The following is a 22,831-nucleotide window of genomic DNA, read 5'->3' as shown; positions in this document are numbered from 1 at the left end:
GTTGATGACACCAGCAACTTCTTTCCAGACTAGCCCCAGAGAGTTACTATTGTCTGGGCTACCCTTCTTTTCCAACATCCAATTTGCATTAATACCTATACATTTTAATCCATATTCTGGCTTTATATCTCTATTCTCCAAATTCTATATATTTCTGTCTTAGACAATGGATTTGTTTTCTCATTGACTCCCCTGCCGTGAGTCAATCTCTCCCTCTCTATCTCATCTCTGTCTCCTTCCCTCCATGTGTATCTGTTAGTCTCTCTACAGATCACTATCTCTTCTCCATAAGCCACAGTTGATTATTGAGCAGTCTTTTTTTGAAACACACATGATTACTCCCCTATTTTACAAATTGAATTGGCTCTTGTATTAGTTGACACTGTAGTAAACAAAAACCTTCAAAATCCGCTGCTAATGCTTCATTTTAAACTATTGGCTCAGACTACAATATGTACCAATGATGTGTATTAGAGACATCATATGTTTTCATTCTTCAACTTTGTAAAATAAATTATTGTTATAGCATGTAAATTCAATGCTGGGTTCTCTGGTATGTACTACTACTGGAAACTAGCTATAGATATGTTTATTGAGGTATAAATTCCTTTAATTAAAATATATTTTAGCAAGCTATTATGACTTTTAAAATATTCTAGGCACAATCATTTTAATGTAAGCATAGCTGAATAACTTAAAGTAATAATTTCAAAAATATATACAAACTAGTATCCATTAGTTCATATCTTACAAAGCTTTCTGATCAGTATGGTTTTCTGTTTCGTGAAGTTATCTCCCTATTCATTTTTAATTGAAGTTACATTTGATTGTGTGTTTGAGATAAAAGATAACAAAGTTATGTTTTTTTCTATTTATTTTCATCAATTTTAATTCCATTAATGATATCAATACAGCTTTGGAAGTGAAGTCTAATTTTCAATGTTAATTTTCTTTTTAAGTATGCTCTGACAGCTCTGTATGATATACAGGATATTAAAAAGCAAAATATTTCAAGTAATTTCTCTTCTAAGAAGATAATTTAAAAATCTAGGCCATAATGCACTATTACTTATGCAATTATTAAACTGTTAAAACTTTAGAATAGGATCAGGTATTTGGAAGTTTAGAAGCCATGTCCCACATTTGAGTCTCTTGGTTTGATATCCAGTTCCAGCTTCTTACTCCAGTTTCGTGCAAATACAGACTGGGAGGCAGTGGCGATGGCTTGTGACTGGGTTTCTGCTACCCATACGGGTAAACTGGATTGAATTCCCAGCTTTCAGCTTCAGCCTGACCTAGTCCCCCACCATGCAGGAATGCAGATAGGAACCAGCAAGCAGGAGTTCTCACTTTGTCTATGGCTCTTAATTTTTTTTTAATTTAAAATAAAACGTTATTGAAATTAAAGTCATATATGTCCAAATGCAATTTACATGAGGAACATCAACAAACCAACATCTATTAATATGATTTTATAATATCAAAAAGAGAAAAATGCATTAAAAATAATCTCAGTTTCGGGGAATACTGCATAGTAGAAACATGTGCTCTCTTTAAGGCAAACATGTTCTTAGGTTACACCATGTAAAACTACTAATATGGGTATTTTTGGAACTAAGAAAATAGAATTTCGTATCATTTAATCCATGTATATAAATCCCTTCAAGATCACCTGCAGTAACGTCACTTCACAGCCTTTATCTGGGCATTTACAAATCTTAAATTTTAAAATCTTAAATTTTAATGTGAAGCTTTTTGAGGTATTTGTAGGACTTATCCAAAATTATTTATTTATTTGAAAGGCAGAAACAGAGGAGAGAGATTTCTCATCTACTGGTTCCCTCCCCAAATGCTCCCCAGTAGCTAGTTCTGGGCCTGGCCAAAGCCAGGAGCCAGGAGCTCAATCCAAGTCTCCTAGAGGAGAGAGAACTGGAAAGGAACACAATTCCTTAAGCCATCACTGCTGTCTCCCAGAGCGTGTATTAGCAGGATGCTGGAATTGGGGCCAAACTGGGAATCAAAATCAAGCTCTCCAGGATGGGATATGGCTATTCCAGGGAGTATCTTCACTGCTGTACCAAATGGCTGCCCCATTTGCAACTTAAATGTTAAAAAGTGATATTTTGACAGTCATGGTTGAAAACATTCTGAGTATGATTTTAGAAACAAATTGATTCTGCAAAATATCCTTGCATCTTTTCAGATAATTTTTATATTGTGAAGAAATGTTCTAGATCTGTGTTTCAGAGATTTAAAGGTCAACTACAATGCACTGAAGACTGACTCACAGTGTGTGTGTGAAGGCTGTGAGGATTTTTTTACTTCACTTCTCTGCAAACTGATGCTATCTGCTGATAGCTGAACAAATTCAGAATTCAAAATATAAATTCTAACAGAGAAAGATACCAATTTCTTTGCAATGTGAAAAAAAATCAAGTAAAATCTTCTGTGACCACCACAGACTTGCAAAATCAGATCAATCTGAACTTTAAATACCCTTTCACCAGCTATGAAGAGGTGTGCTTCTGGCATATATATTATCTATCTATGTCCAGATTTCTCTCTTTCTCTCTCTTCCCCTACCCCCAAACCCACTTTCAACATGGCAAGACTATATCAATTCAAGGACCATTTTAGACACAGGCAAAATCTATTGTTTTGCTTTCATGCAAGATCATCCATGTTCAAAGAAGCACGTGGTTTTATTATCTGTCTGCTTTAATCCTGGGAACAGACCAAGAAAAGAGGAAGCCTCAGGAATTCTGCCTCATTTTCTAAATGTAGTTGTGAAGAGCTCAAACAGTGAATTCTGAAGTCAGAAGGTCAGCATGACCTTAGGTAACTTTTCTGTACCTTAATTTCTCATCTATAAATAGTAGATATCTTGTAGAATGGAGGGTTTGATGAGTGAATATACATGACCTTCTTACAGTGGTATATGTAAGCTTTCATTATTTATATTTTGTTGTAGTAGTGGTAGTTGTAACTGATGCTATTTATTACCTCTATACCTATAATCATGCTATAGATCAAGATAGCAAAGGCCTGCCATCATCCTTTACTGCTAATTTATTTAAAGTAAAAACAAATATACCTTGAGGGAGTCGTGGGAGCTATTCTGATTCCTCTGCCTCTAATACCTCTCCCACGACCAGAGTCCTCAGAGCCATTTAAGTAAGATAATTCACGTAGTTGTTCCTGACGAATTTCATCATTGTAGTCCTAGAAGTAAAGAAAAAAAAAATCATTTAAAATGGGACCCAGAGTGAAAAAACAAACCAAATAAGTTAAGATAAAGCATACATACTTTAAATTAATATTTTAAAGTTTATTTGATTTATGTCAAATGTAGAGGAGATGAGAGAAAGAGAGAGGGACCGTTCATCTGTTTTTTACTCTCTAAATGTCCGCAATAGCCATGGCTGGGCCAGGCCAAAGCCAGGAGCCAGGAATACCATCTGGGTCTCCTATTTGGTTGGCAAGGACCAAAGCACTTGAGCCATCATCTGCTGCCTCCCAGGTTACCTGTTAGCAGGAAGCAGGATAAGAAGCAGAGGTGGGACTCAATCATAGGCACTCCAATGTGGGATGTGGGCATCCCAAGCAATGGCTTAGCATACTGTGCCAAATTGCCTGCCCCTACATTCCTACTTATCTATAGAGAAAGTGAAGTTATTTCTTTCATCAAGGATGTATTCAGTATTAGATTGGCTGAGATGTCACTTGATGCATTAGCTAGAAAAGGGAAGATAGTGAAATACAAGAATTAAGAATGTGCCAAGGTTATAATTGTTAACATGAATATTACTGAAAAAAAAACTTCACAGGGATGAATGTATGTAGATTATGAATGACTGCACGCTGTTCAAATAGCTCCAGATGTATCAACTAAAAAGAAGCAATCCTAAACTCTGGGATATAGCTTAAGCATGTATTAAAATCCTAAAGACATGCATCAATGTGGCCCAGCTTCAGAAAACTGGGGCGATGTGCAATCCAACCTCATGTGCAACATGAAAACAAGGAGTTTTATTTGTGCTATAGTTTTGGGCTTTTGAAAGTGAGAACCACAATAAAAGGAAAATTTCACAATACCATTGAGAGATTAAGTCAAAAGGAAAGAGACTGTCTTTATTTCTCAGTGTGGAAATGTATTAATCAATACAAGAGGACCGAAGAATGCATTTGAGTCATTAAAGATGAAACTGTCTGATCTGATGCTGTGGTGCATGGGTTAAGCGGCCTTCTGTGACCCTGGCACACCATATAAGAAATCCACTTTGAGTCCTGGTTCCTTTACTTTTGATGCAGCTTCCTGCTAATGCACCTGAGAAGGTACTGGAAGATGACCCCAATACTTGGGTTCCTGCCACCTTTGAGGGAGATCTGGATGGAGTTTCTGGCTCCTGGCTGTGACCTGGCCAAGGCCTGGCTGTTGCAGCTTTTTGAAGAGTGGAAGAGTAGACTGAATCTCTCTCTCTCCGTCTATTCCTGTCCTTCTGTCATTCTACCTGCCAAACAAATAATAGGGAAATCTTTTGATAAAACATGAAACTAGCTTCAAAAGCCAAGTGTCAGTATTATTTGTTCCTCAAAGAAGGATCTACTTTTCTCTGAAGGAAGGAGAGAACTTCCACTTTGCGTATGGCCCTGTGTAAACACTGACAGAGATCAGGGACTCAAAAGGCTTCCATAGCTGTAGCAGCTCATGTCAAGAGCCTCAGGTGATCACTGATGTCACAAATAAGAGTGTTAATTGTTAAATTAACAACTAGAATCACTGTGCACTTACTCCCCATAGAGGACCTCTGTCCATAATAAGTTGCACTATGAGAATTAACTGTAAAACTTGTTCTCAAACAGTTCTTTATACTTTGTGTGTGTGTGGGGGGGGTGCAAATTGTTGATATCTTTACTTAGAATAGAGTTGGTCTTCAGTATATAAAGTTAATTAAAAATGAATCTTAATGAAGAATGGGATGGGAGAGGGAGGAGGAGGTGGGATAGGAGTGGGGATGGGAGAGTGGGTATGGAGGGGAAAAACCACTATATTCTTAAAGTTTCACTTATGAAATTTGTATTCATTAAATAAAAGGTTTCTTAAAAAAATGCCACACATACATACCCAACCACACCAACACATACTCCAAAACACACACTGTTAGGCACCAGCACATGCATACACATGCTAGCACACTACAAATACCACACATTAATACACATATGTGTACTAACACATGAATACATCACTACATACTCACCACATACAATACACACTAACATAGTGCACACTCCACACACCAGGCACACTAGCATCTCTCTCTCACACACACACACACATACCTACACACCTGGCTGAACAGTACAAAATTGAATAGTTGACTATTTGTGACAAATGAAAAATCTTATTTAATTTTTTCCCTGAACATATATTTAGTTAAAATCAATTCAGTGGATGTCCTCATGTTGAAGATGGGTCTAGGAATTGAGGCTTGAAATGTTTGTAGAGGATAGGCAACATGAATGATGTCTGAGGCCTGCCTATAGGTCTAAAGTCAAATGTATCATCTACACAGCATGAAGCCCACTTACTTGTGCACATGTGTGTTATAGTAATACAAAATCAAGGCTATTTGTAGTCACCTGCACACAGCCTGCAAGGACTCTAATGCATAGCTTTACCTCATGCTCCAGAAACTTCCTGGCTTACAACTGAAAGTGCCAGTTGCTGCACAGCATTTATTTTCTTATTTTTAACATGTTGTGTTCATGTTTATCCTCTTCAGCACAGGATTATAGTGATAATAGGCTCAGCACAGTTAGCTGACAGAAGAGCCTTACAGTAGAAAATTACAGTTTCTAACAAATCATATATTATTCAATTTCTACCCCCTAATTTTCACATTCAAACATCAACTAAACTAAAGAAAAAACACATTTTTAATTTTATTAGGATCAGCGAAGGGGGTGAATTGCTACTCTTCAGGAAATTGACTAGCCACCACTAAAATAAAGCAAACATTAATCCCATAGTTTTCTAGTGCATTAGAACCAATTTTAAAGAACATTTTTGTGGCTTCTCTAGGAAGAGCCTTGGTCATTCAGGATCCTTATGAATTACAGAAGGGATCTATCATCACTTGTTGGCACCTAGAAAGTTGAGATCAAAATTAACAAACTGCAGATGAATTCAACATATGTCAAAGTATACCTTAGAGAATAAATTTTCATGCCAAAATTAGAAAGCATAAGAATGCAGATGTGGTCTTATTTACAGCATAATCATAAAGAACATAAAGGAAGAGACGGAGGAACAAGGTGAGGAAGAGGAGGAAGCAACATATTATAAATCATACAGCAAAACAGAATAATTCCCCATTTCTTCAGGGCTCCCTGTATCCACACCTTAGATAGTTCCCACCAACTAGCCTGACTCTGGAATTTGCCATATGATTTATCTTAGCTAACATGACAATAAAAATGAGACAATCAGAGACTAAAATTGCTTACATATTGAAGTTTGGCCTTTCTTGTCATTGGAAACCCTTATGCCACCAGGTAAAGAAGCCCATGCTCTCTTTCTGGAGGTTGAGATATCATATGCAGAGAGACTTTAACCATCCTTGCCCTCCCATTCAAGTGTCCAGACACATGAGTAAGACCTGTCCTCAGCCATCCAGTCCTAGTCATGCTGATGGAGACCAGAAAAGCAACTAGCCAACACCAAGAAGAAAACAATAACAAATTAACACTTTAACCTTTAAGTGTTGTGATGGCTTGTTTTGTGAAAAAGCTAGCAAATGCAGAGAGGACCGGCTGTCAGCATAGAACATGAAACACATACTTCCATAGTCTCTTGCTAACACCGCCCAGAGGAATAGTTCATGGGCCTGGATGTGATTTTTGTGTTTCTTGGGCCAACTGTACACTTCATTGGAGATTAATGTATCTTAAAGTCATAGGCTGGTACCATTATAATTAGAATTGTCCACTTAAATCTCTTTGCACATAGTTTGTGCTCAGCAATCCCACTGCAGAGGAATGCAGCTCCTAGACAGAAATTTGCTAACATGGAGGAAACCTGATAATTTTATTAATACGAATATTTGACAATGTAGGTTAAGCTAATTTTTAGTGTAGGTAAAAATAAGCATTATTATTCCATAATTGAGTTTCTTATGAGCTTAGCCAGAGACATTGTTCCAGGAAATAAATCATCATTGAGGACTGTGTTAATCAAGACAATGCAGACCAATAACAAAGGTATCTCTGGCCAATTTTTTGCAGCACTTCACTTAAAAAGAAAACATGAAAGGCTCATGGAGTTAGGCAAATGCAATTCTATATTTGATCATAGGTTTAAACAGTTTAGTTGGCAGAGAGAGTGGCCACAAGGAAAAGCCCGTGTCTATATGTGTAGAGTGGACAGACAGGACATGAGCAATCACAAGTACTTTGAGTGCTCTAGTAGGAAGCCATTTGAATTTTAGCTTTATTTATCCTATAATGTGTGAAAATTTTCTTTTGCTATTCAAATCAGGCTTTAGAATTTATCATTTGAAATAAGATATTCACAATATTTTTATAAATTCTTTTGCCCAAGGTGAGACAAGTTTATCCTATGAAACAATTTCCATGAAATTCATGAGTACTCTTTCCCCGCTCCTTGACAAGGCCCTCCCACTGTGATGGCATATGGTATAAACAGCACACACAAAAGCTCAGAGCAGGCAGATGTTTGGATATTCTAGAGAGGACTCATGCTCACCGTCCGGATATTTAATGTATATGCATAATTTCCGAGTTATATACACACATGTCCATCTGTTGTGATGGCATTTTGCCAAAATACAAATTGGGAAAATTATTTCACTTGAATTTAAATGCCAGGTAATGACAGGTATAGATAGGCTACCTGGGAGTAGAGTGAGGGGCCATTTTCCTGTCAAATTCCCTCCTCTGAGGCTATTATGGGCACTAGTGGTATACAGTTAAAAATGTGATTACAACCACTGGTAACATGAGAAGATATACTGGGCTCTGTCAATGCCAAGGCCATTAAACAACATTGGAGGAAATGAAATGTGGTCTGTAACTCTTCTGGGCCCTGACAAGGAGATGTAGGATTTTCTGAGCTCCTGTAGTTAGGTTATGATCCTATAACCAGAGTAATAAACAAGGAAGTGTGGGAGGTCTTAATTCATGCGCCAGTATTAGACCTAAATCTGAGTTGGAATGGGTAAGAAACTATTTCAGAAACAACCAGTGCTGTGGTGGACATTATTTAGCAAAATACTCAGGCTATTAGCTAACATCTCTGAGCCAACACAGGGTGAGTTTTAATCATCCCAGGCTTGGGAAAAGAAAAGCTCATTAACAAAATGTAGTCAAAGAACAGTCAATTAAGATTTATTAAGAATCTGCTTGGTGCATGACTCTGCATAAGGTTTACATAAAGGCTTTATAAAACTTATTCATCAAAAGAGATTGAATATCACAAAGTCAAAACATTGTGGACTTTGCATCTTAAACTAATAGTGATGATAATTTTTCTTCCTGAAGACTTTTTTCTCTTTTTCCCATTATTAAAGTTGTACTCCTCACTATGGAAAAGTTATCACAGAATAAGATAACACTGATAAAGATTTCATGTAGATATTTTTGAGGATTATTGGAAAGGCTTATTTTCTGTGCTAGTTTATTTTACTTTATTAAACAGTGACCACTGATATCTGAGGTCTAAGAGCCAAGACCTTTGAATGAACCACAAAGACGGAAGTACTTGGGGTTATGCTTTCATTTATTAGTCACTACTTCAATGAGATTTACAGTAGTAGATAAATATTTTGGTAACACCAAATGACAGATTTCGGCCATTATTCTAAGTAACAAACTTCATTTGTCTAAGTAAAGCCAAAATCACAATATTTTTTCTATTAAATTTTCTTGGCAAATTATCATACACATGAGAGAAAAGCTTTCGCTTTTTTTTTACTTTACATCAAAATAGGCACTAATTTAACATTTTGACAAATTATCTCCTGCAATTTACAAGTATATAGAATGAACTGTTGGTGAATAAAGAATGAACGGTTATTGGTTTACTTATTCAATGGATCCAAATTTTTCCTCACCAATAAATCATCTTGATAAGGATAAACTGAGTGAAGAATGTGAAAATTCTCTGCCTGCAAAGGGTTAAAAGGATATGGCTCAGGCAGGTGTTTTTGTATCAATATTCTCGCAACTTCCGGCCTTCCTCTGTACATGGAAATTTTATATCAGTATTCAAGATGCTGATGCATCTAACCAGCCAGATATTTTTTAAATGCCAAAAATTATTTTGCTACAATAAACCATATTTTATTGATTCAATGTGTCGCTCCCCCTCTTCGTGGAGGAACGACACAGGACCCTGCGCTGTTCTTTTGTCTGCTCGGCCCTCCCCGGGTTTGCTGCTGGTTCTTCCCGGGTTGGCTACTGTCCCTTCCACCTCCGTGGAAGGGCGGTTCCCCCTGCCACTTTCCCCACTTCCACAGGGGAGCGGCACACCACCGGCCGGCTCTCTCGGGGGCTGCACAGGTGTTCCTTCAAATAGATGTTCCCTTTAGATGTTCCTGGTGCATGCTGTCTCTCTCCTCCTTTATAGTCCTCTTCCGCCAATCCCAACTCGGCTACCCACACGCCGAGTACGCTGCTCTCCTCCAATCAGGAGCAGGATCAGCTCCTGGAGGTCATCACTCAAGTTGGCAAGAGGCAGCTGCGTAGAAGCTGTTTCTCCCTTCTCAGCGCCATATTGTGGGAGAGCAGAGGCATAGAATAAGTCTTAATTCCAGTAACTTAGTCTAGTCCGGGTTGCTCCCCACATAATGCATTTCAGAGCAACAAGTAAATGGTAGGTGCTGTGAACAACGTGGATAAGTCCTATTCCGTGGTGCCGAAGTGCATGTAGTTGACTTTTTTCCCACACTTGTTCAGGAAATGTAACTGCCAGCAATCCCTGAAGAAGCAAGGTTTGAATGCAGCACCTAGGCAAGTGTAAACATCTCCTCAATACTTGAATCTGGGCATGCTTAAATTGTCTTTGATCTTTTTACTGGCCTTATGCCCAATAGTAGACTAATGTTTTCAGTGTTTGCTATTTTTTGTGCCTTATTTGTAAATGCTGATTTTACATTTCTGTCTTAGAAACAGAGGCATTTCAGTACATCCTCATGAGAAAACCTCTTCCTGAAGTTCTCATTTTTCCATGAATCAAAATATCATTGTTTTATCCAGAAAGACAATAAACTACTTAGCCATGGTAACATTTTTAAGCTCTTTGGAAAATATAAAATATTTGGAGAATATAAAATATTTCTATACTTGTCTTTTTAAAGTTATCTTTTTATTTTATTTTATTTGGCCTGTGGCTTCTCATTCTCTCCAAATTTAATCTTAAAAATCTCTTTGGTCTGGTGGGTAAGACACCAGTGAGAATACCCACATCCCAAACTATAATGCCTGAATTCTATACATGGCTACTGCACCTGTTTCCAGCTTCGAGTTAATGTACATCCTGGAAGGCAGTGGTAATGGCCGCTGCTACCCACTTGGACTGAATTTCAAACTCCCTGCTGGGCTGCCATCTCTCACTGCCATCGTAGGCATTAGAGGAGTCATTCAGCAATGAGAGATCTCTTTCTATCTGTATTTCATTCTCTGTTCATCAAATAAGTAAATAAATACATTTTAAATAATTTTGCATGGGGGCTGGTGCTGTAGCATAGTGGTAAAGCTGTGGCCTTCAGTGCCTACATCCCATATGGGCACTAGTTCTAGTCCTGGCTGTTCCACTTCTGATCCAGCTCTGTGCTAATGTGCCAGTGAAAGCAGCAGATGACCCAAGTCCTTGGGCCCATGCACCCAAGTGGGAGACCTGAAAGAAACTCCTGGCTCCTGGTTTCCCACTGGCCCACCTCTGGCTGATTTTGGTCATTTGGGGAGTGAATCAGTGGATGGAAGACCTCTCTCTCTCTCTCTCTGCCTCTGCCTCTCCCTCTCTCTAACTCTGCCTTCCAAATAAACAAATCTTTTAAAAAATTTCATTGTGCTATTTCTGAACATTTAGACCTATTAGAAAAGAGCAATCCTTAAAAACAATTACAATGGGGGGCCAGCACTGTGGAATAATGGGTTAAAGCCCTGGCCTGAGGCTTGGGCATCCCATATGGGATCTGGTTCTAGTCCTGGCTGCTCTTCTTCGATCCAGCTCTCTGCTATTGCCTGGGATAGCAGTAGAAGGTGGCCCAAGTCCTCGGGCCCCTTCACCCACGTGGGAGACCCAGAAGAAGCTCCTGGCTCCTGGCTTCGGATTTTCCCAGTTCCGGCCATTGTGGCCATCTGGGGAGTGAACCAACAGATGGAAGACGTCTCTCTATCTCTTTCCCTCTTCCTCTCCCTCTCCCTCTCTCTGTAACTCTTTCAAATAAATAAAAATAAATCTTATAAAAAAACAATTACAATGGAAAAGGTGAATCTAGCACAGCAAATGAGCAAAGACCAGCAGGAGCAATAGTGAAAAATGCTAAGGGAAGAGTTCCAGTTGGTCAACACTCACAAAGGGAAGGGACAGTTGAAATCCTTTAGTTCCACAGTCAGAAACTAAAGACACCAACTTGTTCAAAGTTGAGTATAAGGCCGTGAAAAAGTATTTTAAAAAGTGGAATGAATGTGTCAAAATAGAATGTGACAGTTCCCATGAACATCATGAAATAAATTACAGTAACCAAATTTAAAGAATGTAGACTTAGCTTTAGAGGACTTGGGTATGTGTCCTTTATCCCTTCCTTTACTTCTATTGGTTCTAATTCAACAGGAACCATCTGCTAAATTGTTCAACTAAGCCACTCTTGCTCAACTTACCAAGATCTTTTAATGTATTTGCAAATTGTATTTGCCTATTTGTGAAGTGGATTCTCTCAGCTTCCAAATGAGTCTAGTGTCAGGGCCTCTCTCTAGGCAAGGAAGACCTGAATTTTTGCTGACACAGCTGGGTTTCTCCTCTGAATGGGGAGACCCACTAATCCCACAGCCCATCCACATAGCTCTCAAGAGCACTAGAGTCACCTAAATAAGAAGCCAATTTTCTGTGTTCCGCACAAGGGAAATCCCCAGCGGGTAGTCAGAACCAGTCCTACTCTGCATGTTGCAGGATGGACTGATGGCCAGAAGCACCAGATCTTCTCAGCAACCACAGGAATGATGGTCCTGCTGTATGGTTTCTTCAGGCTTTGAATCTCCTCTCTGTGTGTATGTAAAAGAGCAACCATGAGGCCTGATGTCTTGGAATCATTCCCAATACCAGGCACTTCACGCCCACTCAGCTTTCCTACCAAGCAGTTTGTGTCTGTCAAGTACCCTCTTCATGGACAGGGTAGAAAACCATGGTGTTGGGTATTAGCATTCAGGTCACAGCCTCTCCACAACCCCTTTCCCTATTCATTTTAAAAATTAATTCTGCAAATGCTGGGAGAAAGTAACAATTTAATTGGTCTATAAAAGCCATTTAATTGATCTATGCTGTAGGATCCCCCAATATTAATTCCATGATCCATTATTAATACTGCATTTTGTTTTTATCCCAATAAGACAAATGGTAGAATCTTACTAGATGAAGATCAGCTAAGGAAAGTTTAATTTTTCTTTATTTCATATGAAGCGCAGCATCAAACAACATGGGAATACTATTAATTACATTCTTTTCTTTTGACTGAAGGAGGGATCTTTATATTATTTTAAAGATCTAGAATATAGAGACCTGCCTTGTGACACAGTGAGTAAAGCCACCATCTACAATGCCAGCATTTACTAGAGTGCTGGTTCATGTGCTGGCTGCTCCACTTCCAATCTAACTCTCTGATAATGGCCTGAGAAAAGCAGCAAAGAATGGTCCAAGTGCTTGAGCATTTGCTACCCATGTGGGAGATCTGAATGAAGCTCCTGGCTTCTGTCTGGTTCAGCCCTGGCCAATGCAACCATTTGTGGAGTGAACATGTGGATGGAAGATACCTCTCTCTTCCTTTCCCTCTCCCTCTCCCTTACTCTTCCTGTCTCTACCTCTTTCTCTGTAACTCTGCCTTTCAAATACTTAAAAAAAGATTCATTTATGTATTTGAAAGGCAGGGTTACAGAGAGGCAGAGGCAGAGAGAGAGAGAGAGAGAGGTAGGTAGGTCTTCCATCTGCTGGCTCACTCCCCAGAGGGCTGCACTGGCTAGAGCTTAGCTGACCCAAAGCCATCAACCAGCAGCTGCTTCTGGGTCTTCCACATGGATGCAGGGGCCCAAGGACTTGGGCCATCTTCTACTGCTTTCCCAGGTCATAGCAGAGAGCTGGATCAGAAGTGGAGCAGCCAGGACTTAAACTGGCGCCCACATGGGATGCTGGCATTGAAGGCAGTGGCCTCACCCACTACGCCACAGCTCTGGCCCCAGAAATAAATCTTTAAAATGTAATGAAGTGGATGGAATATGAGAATAAGCTCATGCCACTTGGCCCTGAGGGCGGAAAATGGTTTCTGTTGAACCCGTGAATATAACTAGGCATGCATTCCAAGGAGCATCTGGGATTCTTATAACTAGATTCTCCTGAAGAAATATATTATTATAAAATATATTAACATTGCATATAGTAGGAATCCTCAAAAAGTTCACAGAAGATGGGCATTACGAGTAAACTATGCATAGCTTTCAACATGTTTTACACCAAAATAAACATATCTTTTGCTCATTTTCGTGAACTCTTTGATGTGCGCTCATATACAAACATACGTATATATCACAAAGCGAATACGCTTGCTTGTTCATGTAGATGTTCCAGGCAGCCTTCATTGAGTTTACATTCTAATGTGCAAAAAGACTAAGTAAAGAATACAGAGGAATAAGAAAGCTCAGTTCAGATGGCGACATTGCTGGGAATAAAAGGAAAGGGCACCACGACCGAAGACCTGCGAAGCTGCTTCAAGGGCATGTCAGCCATGACCCGCTAGAAGAGGTGCTGTGTGAACTGGGGCCCAAATCAAGGTGAATCTGTCATTCAAGGCCATGGATCAGTAGTCTCACATAGAGGAAACACAAAGGCAAGAGTCAGGAAGGAGCTGAACCTCTCTTAGAAACAAAGACAGTGCTGGTGCACAGCTATTAATAATTTAAGATTCAACAGAGAAAAAATGGCATTAGGTGGAGATGGACAGGCAAGGGCTAAATAATGATGATTCTTCTTGGCTTTACTTTACATATAATACCAGGCCTAAGGAGTATCGGCTGTGAAATGAACCAATTTTTAAAAAATTACTTATTTATTTCAAAGGAAAAGCCAGAGAAAGGGAGAGACAGAAGTTTATCTTCTGTCAACTGGTTCACTTCCCAAATGGCTGCATTGACTGGGGTTGGCCTGGCTTAACTCAGTAGGCTGGAATTGTATCTGGGTCTCCCACATGGGTAGCAAGGGTCCAAGAACATGGGCTATCTTTTGCTGCTGTCCCAGGTGCATTGGTACAGAGCTGGTTCACTCTCCAGAGTAACCATGATTCCAATCATCATTCAAAATGGACGCCAGCCTTGCAGGTGGTGGCTTAATCTGGTGTGCTGCAATGCTGGCCCCAAGTTTTATAACTTAAAGGTAATATTCTAGCTGCATGCACAAAATAAGCTAATACAGGTAAGTACAAGGATGGATACAAGGAGAGTGTTAAGACATTATTGAGGCAGAACAAGCACTAACTGCTACAGTTATATTTATGGCTGTCATGGAGGGTAGAGGAGAGGAACAGGCAGACAAGAGACAACAAAGCCTGGAAGGAGAGCAAAATTCAAGTTGTGCTCTTAACTAATATTGGATGTTCAAACGAGTCATTTTTGGCCACACTTTCATATTTGTCAATAGAAAGCTGGTAGTAATGATCCAAATAAATATTTCTTAAGTTATTTCCATAAGGCAGTTTCATGAAGAAATTTTCTCTGGGTGTCAAGAAGAAGGCAGGCTACTGATTCTTTACTTCCCACTTAGACTGGAATACAAACGACTAGGGTGCTATGTGTGTATAGAAATGCAGTTGTAAGCCTAGGTATTTATACTCTAATTTCCTCACAAAACTCATATTCAAATAACAGCTGCTTTGCAAGCCATCATGTTTTATATTTTTCTTTACTGCAAAGTCAATGCAGGGAACAAAAAGAATATTTTAGAACCCAGATGTTAAACATTACTATCCAAAAACCGTTTTGAGGAGAGAGAATCCTTCAGAAGGATTTTATGTTTTAGTTTGCTGTACTAGCTTTGCCACTGGTATAGAGTATGAATTGTGACTGGAGTCTTAGGACTCTGGTGGCAGTAAAGGGCTTTTGTGGTTATTAAACACCTCAACTTTACTCAGGCATTTAGCAAACCGCGAAAACCATTAATTGGCTGTCTTCTGCACTATCACGGATATTGCTTCCAAAACATCACTAAGTGTAGAGCAACTCTATGATCTCTTTCCTTTCTCACCATCCAGATAATTTATAGCTTAGAAATACACACCCATATTTTTATTTTCCAGTGAACAAAAACACTCTCCCAAAAGTTTTGACTTCCATAGGTCTCTAAAACACAACCAATTCTAAACCAGTTTCTCCTCATGCTTACAAATCAACCATGCTGAAGCTTAGATGTAGTTTGGAGGATTTTCAAATGGTCTTGTTCTAAAAAACTAAACAGATATTTATAAAATCTTGTTGGATTATAAATATTCATTATTTTTAAGTTACTGATTTTCATATAGGTAAAATTACACATGTAAAGGCAAAGAATGCAGCTATCACAAAACTGTTCTTGTTGTTCCTCTATATTATTTGTCAAACTACTAGACTTCTAGAATTCCACTTAAGGTTTCTAGATACCGCAACATCTGTATTATCCCTATTTAGAATATGGCTGTAGTGTACCTATATGTGCAAATCAGTGTTAAAAGACATCTCCAGTCCTATCTAAACATAACAAAGGGATATTTTATGTTCACCGCTATCAATGCAAATACTGATTTGATAGCTTAAAAACAGGCTGAAAAATAATGTAGTGTAAATTAAACTCTCATTCAAGATTTCAAGATAATGAAAAGAGAAGCCACAGACTTGGGAAGAAATATTTGTAAAGGACATATTTGACAAAGGGTTGTTATCTCAAATACACAAAGAACCCTTAAAATGCAACAACAAGAAAAAGAACAACCCATTTCATAAAGGAACAGAGGATCTACACAGACACTCCACCAAAGAAGATACACAGATGGTAAATAAGCATTTGAAAAGATGCCTTCCATCATATGCCATTAGGGAATTGTAAATTAAAACAACACTGGGATTCCACTACCTGTTAGAATTTAGACACAGAACACAAAAGGCTGGTGAGGTTGTCACTCAGTAGGAAACCACACTTATTACTGCTAGGAATTCATAGTATTACAGTCACTTTGGAAGATAGTTTGTCAACTTCTGATGGAACTAAAATACTCTTATGATATGATGCAGCAATCATACTCATTGGTAACTACCAAAATGAATTAAAAATGTATGTTCTGGCCAGTGCCATGGCTCACTTGGCTAATCCTCCTCCTGCGGCACTGGCACCCTGGGTTCTAGTCCCAGTTGGGGCGCCAGGTACTAGTCCCAGTTGCTCCTCTTTCAGTCCAGCTCTCTACTGTGGCCCAGGAGGGCAGAGGAGGATGGCCCAAGTGCTTGGCCCCTGCACCTGCATGGGAGACCAGGAGGAAGCACCCGGCTCCTGGCTTCGCTGGGCATAGTGGCCATTAGGGGAGTGAACCAACGGACGGAAGACCTTTCTCTCTGTCTCTCTCTCACTGTCTATAACTCTCTTTCTGTCTCGTCTCTCTCTCACTGTCTAACTCTGCCTGTCAAAAAAAAAAATGTGTGTTCTTACAATAACCCATGCAGATATTTTTAGTAACTTGATAATTACCACAACTTGCAAACAATATAGATGTTCTTTAAAAGGTCAACAGATAAACTGTAGTATATGCAAACAATTGAATGTTATTCAACACCAAAAATGACATGAGATATCAAGGCATGAAATGACATAGAGGAAGCTTAAATGCATGTTACTAAGCTAAAAAATACAGCACAAAAATGCAACCTACTGTATGATTCCAAATATATGAAATTCAGGTAAAGACAAATTCAGGGAGACAGTAATGAAAAAGTTATTCCTAGGGTTACAAGGGTGGGGAACATTTTTTTTCTGCCATGGGTTATTTGGATATTTATAACATCATTTGCTGCCAAAACAAATCTATTAACTTAAAAATTAGCATGATATAGGAGCCAGCATTGTGGTAAAGTTGGTTAAGCCAACACCTATGACACTAGCATCCAAGATGGTCACCAGTCCAAGTTCCCATTGCTCCATTTTGATCCAGTTCCCTGCTTATGCTCCTGGAAAGCAGCAGAAGATGGCCCAATGTGGGCCACCCACGTGGGAGATCCAGAAGAAGCTCCTGGCTCCTGGCTGACTCAGCCCCAGCATTAGCAGCCATTTTGGCAGTGAAACAGGATGGAAAATACTCTCCTTCTCTCTCTGTAACTCTGCCTTTCAAATAAATAAAAATCAATCTTTTAAAAGTATTAACCTGGGGGTTGGTGCTGTGGTGTAGCAGGTAAAGCCACCACTTGCAGTGACAGCATCCCATATGCACACCAGTTCAATTTCCTGCTGCTAGACTTCCAGTGCAGCTCTCTGTTATGGCCTGGGAAAGCAGTACAAGATGACCAAAGTCCTTGGGCCCCTGCACCTGTGTGGGAAACCCAGAAGCCCTGGCTTCTGGCTTTGAATCAGCACAGCTCCAGCCATTGTAGCCATTTGGGGGAGTGAACCAATAGATGGAAGTCTTTCTCTTTCTTTCTCTCTCTCTCTCTCTCTGCCTCTGCCTCTGCCTCTCTGTAACTCTGCCTTTCCAAGGAATAAATCTTTTTTTAAATAAAAATATTAGCCTGATATAGATTTATTGAATTTTGAGTTCCACCTGCTGTTGCCTTGGCAGGGCCAGACCGCATGACTGTGGGTTTTATACTACCCTCAGGCTGGAGGTTCCCCACCCCTGGGAGGATAATGCGATAAAGAAGGGGAGAAGAGAGAAGTTTTAGGTTAGCAAAATGATTCTCTACAATAATTCTACTGTTATAGCTGTAATAGATTCAATAAAACCCACAAAATGCACAACACTAAGAGTGAAACCTAATGTAAGCTATGGACATTGAATGGTAATGATGTGTTACTGGGGCTCAGGATGTCAAATGGTGTGTGGAGGCTATAGATGTGTGGGGGCAGGGGATATACAGGAATCTCTTTACCTTTCTCTCAATTTTTCTGTAAACCTGAAACTGTTCTAAAAATAAGGTTTCTTCAAAATCAATCAGGATATGATTTTAATAGCATGGTATCATTAAATAAAGACCATTTCATCAAATAAAAAAAAAAAAAACTTATGTGATCCTCAAACAAAAACATGATGCTAAAACCAGATACTTTTTACTTATTTCAGAAATAGATGGATGCTTCTGAAGCCTCCTCCATATGTACTGCTACTCTCCAAGGAGCCCTATGTGCATGACGAATAGACCAAATCCATCTTTATAGCACCTTGGTGAATGATGAAGCTGCGGGAATAGTGCCCTCATTTAGGGATTCAGCAATTCCATGATGAATGTGAGGTAAATCACAAACAGGAATTTTGTGGTTCAAAACATTGTAAATGCTTATATTTCCCATCTCTATCCCAGCTAATGTATTCTTTGTTTTTTTTTTTCTTGTTTTGATGTCTAGAGATGTTCAGAAATTATGCATACTGGAATCAAAGGAGCACAGATGTCTAAATCACAGCTCTAACTCCCTTACACTGCACTCAGGTAAGTAGCTGTGCTGTGGGTTGAACAGTGTCCCACCAAAATCCATATGTTCAAGCTTTAACCCTCATGTGATAGTATTTACAGATAGAAACTTTGGGAGAAAATTAGCTTTAGATGTGGTCAAGAGGATGGGACCCTCATGTCGGGACTATCGTTATAACAAAAGGCATCAGAACTAAGTCAGTCTCTCTCTCTCTCTCTCTCTCTCTCTCTCTCTCTCTGCTCCTCTCTTTCATTTTACCCTCTCTCCTTCTCTTCTCTCCCCTCCCCTCCCTCTCCTCCTCTTCCTCTCTCTTCTCTCCCCTCCTCCCTCTCTCCCTCTCTCTCTCTCCTCCTCTCTCCTCTCCCTTTCTTCTCTTTCTTACACTCAACGTGCTTGCTCTGGCTCTTACTCTCATTTTCACTCTTGCTTTCTCTTTCCACCATGTGAGAGCACAGTGGAAAGGCAACCATTGACAAGGGCCTTCATAAGAAGCTTACCAGACTGGCACCCTGATCTCAGCCTTCCAGCATCGAGAATTTAGAGAAAAAATGCTGTGGCCCTGGAAGGCAGTGGAGGATGGCCCAAGTGCTTGGGCCCTGAACCTGCATGGAAGACCAGGAAGAAGCACCTGACTCCTGGCTTCGGTGCAGCGCCGGCCATAGTGGACATCTGGGGAGTGAACCAATGGAAGGAAGACCTTTTTCTCTGTCTCTCTTTCTCACTGTCTAACTATCTGTCAAAATAAATTAAAAAATTGTAATTCTGTTTTGAAGCCATCAGTCTATAATATTTTGTTGTGGCAACCAGAGCCAAGTATAAGGTTATATAAAGTGCTAGTCTTGTGAACCAATGTGCTGTTTCTAAGAACAGAAAAATCAAAGAATATTACATTGCCCCCTTTAAAAATGCTATTGCTGCTACTGGTTTTGTATCATCCGTGTATCATTGGTTTGTGTGTAAAACATGTGTTTAGCTGCTTGAGTAATCAGTTGAGACTAAGAATGTGAATGATATAGATAAACCAGGTTACTTTCTATGTAGGCACTGAGAAAGGAACTCAGCTTTTGTTTGGCTTCTATATTGCTTTAGCAACATTCTCTTGGGGCCAGTGTTGTTGTTCAGTGGGTTAAGTTACCACCTGTGATGCTGACATCCCATGTGAATCCTAGTTTGAGTCCTGACTGCTCTACTTCTGATCCAGTTACTTGCTAATGTAACTGGGAAAGCAGCAAAAGACATCCCCATTTGTCCCCTGCTACCCACATAGGAGACCAGGGTGAAGCTGTTGGCTTATGGCTTCAGCCTGGCCCAGTCCCGGCCAATGCCTCCATCTGGGGAGTGAACCAATGGATGAAAGATCTCTCTCTCTCTCTTTCCCTCTCTGTATCTCTGCTTTTCAAATAAATAATAGTAATTTTAAAAGATTTTAAAAAGAAAGAAAAGTCATCTGTGTTCTCAGTACTGGATCTTTTCTTAGCTCTCAATGAAGTTAAATAGAACCTGCCCCCACTCCTGTAGATTTGAAGACAATCCAAATTATACAATGAGCATTTAGATAGCCACTTACTATTCTCAAAAATACATATATATGGATACACATAATGGAAAGAATTATAATTGGAAAGAAAAATGAAACTTGAGGGCAAAGACCTGGGAAGAAGAAATATAGCGCACAGCAAACTGAGGGTTATTTGAGATATGTGATTGAGGAAAACATTTTTAAAAAATACAGAAGATGTTTTAAGGTATCAGGAAAAGGCTATCAAGAGCAACAGATATGTGAATGAGGGCTTGAGAGAAATGGGGTTGAGTAGCTCCCATTATAACAAAATGGGCAATAAATGATGGCACAGTCATTTGTTGGCATGTTGCAAATCGACTGTACAGAGCTTGATGAGATCTAAATTCACAGTGTGATTAGATGAAACCGTAATGTCAAAACCATTTGTGTTAACCAGCTGGCTCTTAAGACCATTTTTTCTTTCAGCTCCGATGCACTGGCTGCATGACTTCTATTTGTAGCCACATGGCTGCAAGATGATCTTTCCTTTAGCATCTCCCTTTTAAAAGATTTTAATTTCTTCATTGTGAATTATTTCTATGTTCACTGTGACATGAAATCTAAAAATAAAATTACTACCAAATCATTGCACCTTTAAAAACCACTGTCATACTTACATAATAATAAGGTCTGCTGTCTCTTTGTGGGGAGCTTTTAGATCTGATATTTCATAGGTGGCACTCTAATCACTGGATGTTTCAGAGGCACATGACAGTGAACTGTCATTTCAGTACCATTTTCCCCTTCTTTTACAATTTTAAGAATAGCATGAGAAAAATCTATTTTTATGTATTCTTGAGTTGGAACAAAAATCAATTTCTACTTAAAAAGAAAAGGATACCTGACCCCAGGAGTTTATCTAAACTACATAAACCATATAATCTGTGACCAGGAATGTACAGGTTGTTTAATTTATTGCTAAAAAAAATTTAAGTGCTATGCCAATTTTCAGAATGGTTAAGTTTTAAAACTGTGACCTAAAATTGTTTATATTTGCCTCTGAAGAAGCAGTCAGGTAGCAATGATGCTACTGCCTGGGTCTTAGGCATTGACACTTATCTATGTGGCTTAGAGGAACAAGCTAAACCATCCAATCTCTTCATTTCCATTTTGTAAAATGGGATTAATGACACCAAGCAAAATAGCATGGCTGTTGGGAAGATTAAATAAATAAACTTATGTAAATTGCTTAGGATGGTGTCTGGCACATACTGGTAAGCATGGGCTATTGTTTTCACTTTGGGTGTTATAGGATACCCTTTTATGATATACCATGTATTTAAAATGATAGGACAAATCTGTTATGTGCACCTTTGGACTACCGTAAATTATGAAATTGGCTTTGGATATTTATCCTTGAAGTGTTAAGGCCTAAGGTAAGAATGTGTTGCAGACAATGCTGATTTGATGAATTCAGGAAGATGCACAGCCATGAAACAGTTTAGGGCTGTTTCTTTCACAGCACATTTAACCAACAGTCAAGTATAGAGTTATTCTTGACTGTTTAGCTGGGAAGGACCCAATCCTAAAAAGGTCCAGTTAGAGCATATTTAGACTCCGTGATCATAATAACATGATGTGAAATGAAGGTCCAAGTAAGAAAAACAAAACAAAAAAGTACTGATATATAAGAAGGTTGTAGAGAATTAGATGGAAAAAAGGCAGAGTGAAACACTTATGATGAAAGCAGACCCATGCAAGCCATCCCATAAAAGAAAAGTTTATTCAAATGGCAACACTGGGTCTGGCGCTGTGGTGTAGCAGGTAAAGTCACCACCTGCAGTGCCAGTCTCCTACATGGACGCCTGTTCGAGATCTGGCTGCTCCACTTGCGATCCAGCTTTCTGCTATGGCCTGAGAAAGCAGTAGAAGATGACCCAATTCCTTGGGCCCCAGGACCTACATGGGAGACCAGGAAGAAACTCCTGGCTCCTGGCTTAGGATCAGCGCAGCTCCAACCATTGCGGTCATTTGGGGAGTGAACCAGCAGATGGAAGACCTCTCTGTCTCTACCTCTCCTCTCTCTGTGTAACTCTAATTTTCAAGTAAATTAAATAACTTTTTAACAAAAGTAAATGAAATGGCAACATAAAAGAAAACAGTTATTCAGCAGGGTAGTATTAATTTTTTTTAAATAAAAAGTACTGAAAGGCAAAGAATAAGTTAAAAAAAAACAGAAATAATCAAGACAAAATTTTTAAATTCAGTTCATTTAGGAGAGCTGCATAAAGGAAAGTGTAAAATGCCAGAGTTCACTACTTAACATCAGGATCTCACTCTGAATTGCATAGTAATTTCCTTAAGCAATGAGCAGGTCAAGTCAAAGTCACAGAACATACCAAAGTAGT

The 22,831-nt window shown here is 39.2% G+C and overlaps 1 protein-coding gene across 3 annotated transcripts in view; it reads right to left on the bottom strand.

Moving 5' to 3' along the window:
• The window catches only part of KHDRBS2 (KH RNA binding domain containing, signal transduction associated 2), a 646,917-nt gene that overhangs the window by 214,882 nt on the left and 409,204 nt on the right, over nucleotides 1-22,831 (bottom strand). For all 3 annotated transcript variants that reach the window (XR_016233950.1, XM_089333075.1, XM_051855537.3), the window contains exon 5: nucleotides 3,095-3,222. Coding sequence is in view for 2 of the 3 variants with exons in the window: in XM_089333075.1 (XP_089189201.1) it covers nucleotides 3,095-3,222 (128 nt within the window). In the remaining variant the exon portion in view is untranslated. The remainder of the gene's footprint in view (nucleotides 1-3,094; nucleotides 3,223-22,831) is intronic.

The sequence above is a fragment of the Oryctolagus cuniculus genome, chromosome 5, assembly GCF_051225735.1.
Source record: "Oryctolagus cuniculus isolate XC-2025 breed Fujian yellow rabbit chromosome 5, ASM5122573v1, whole genome shotgun sequence".
In the NCBI taxonomy this organism is placed as follows: domain Eukaryota; kingdom Metazoa; phylum Chordata; class Mammalia; order Lagomorpha; family Leporidae; genus Oryctolagus; species Oryctolagus cuniculus.
The sequence above is the reverse complement of the archived record's forward strand: the minus strand, read 5'-3'. Positions and strand labels throughout refer to the sequence as shown.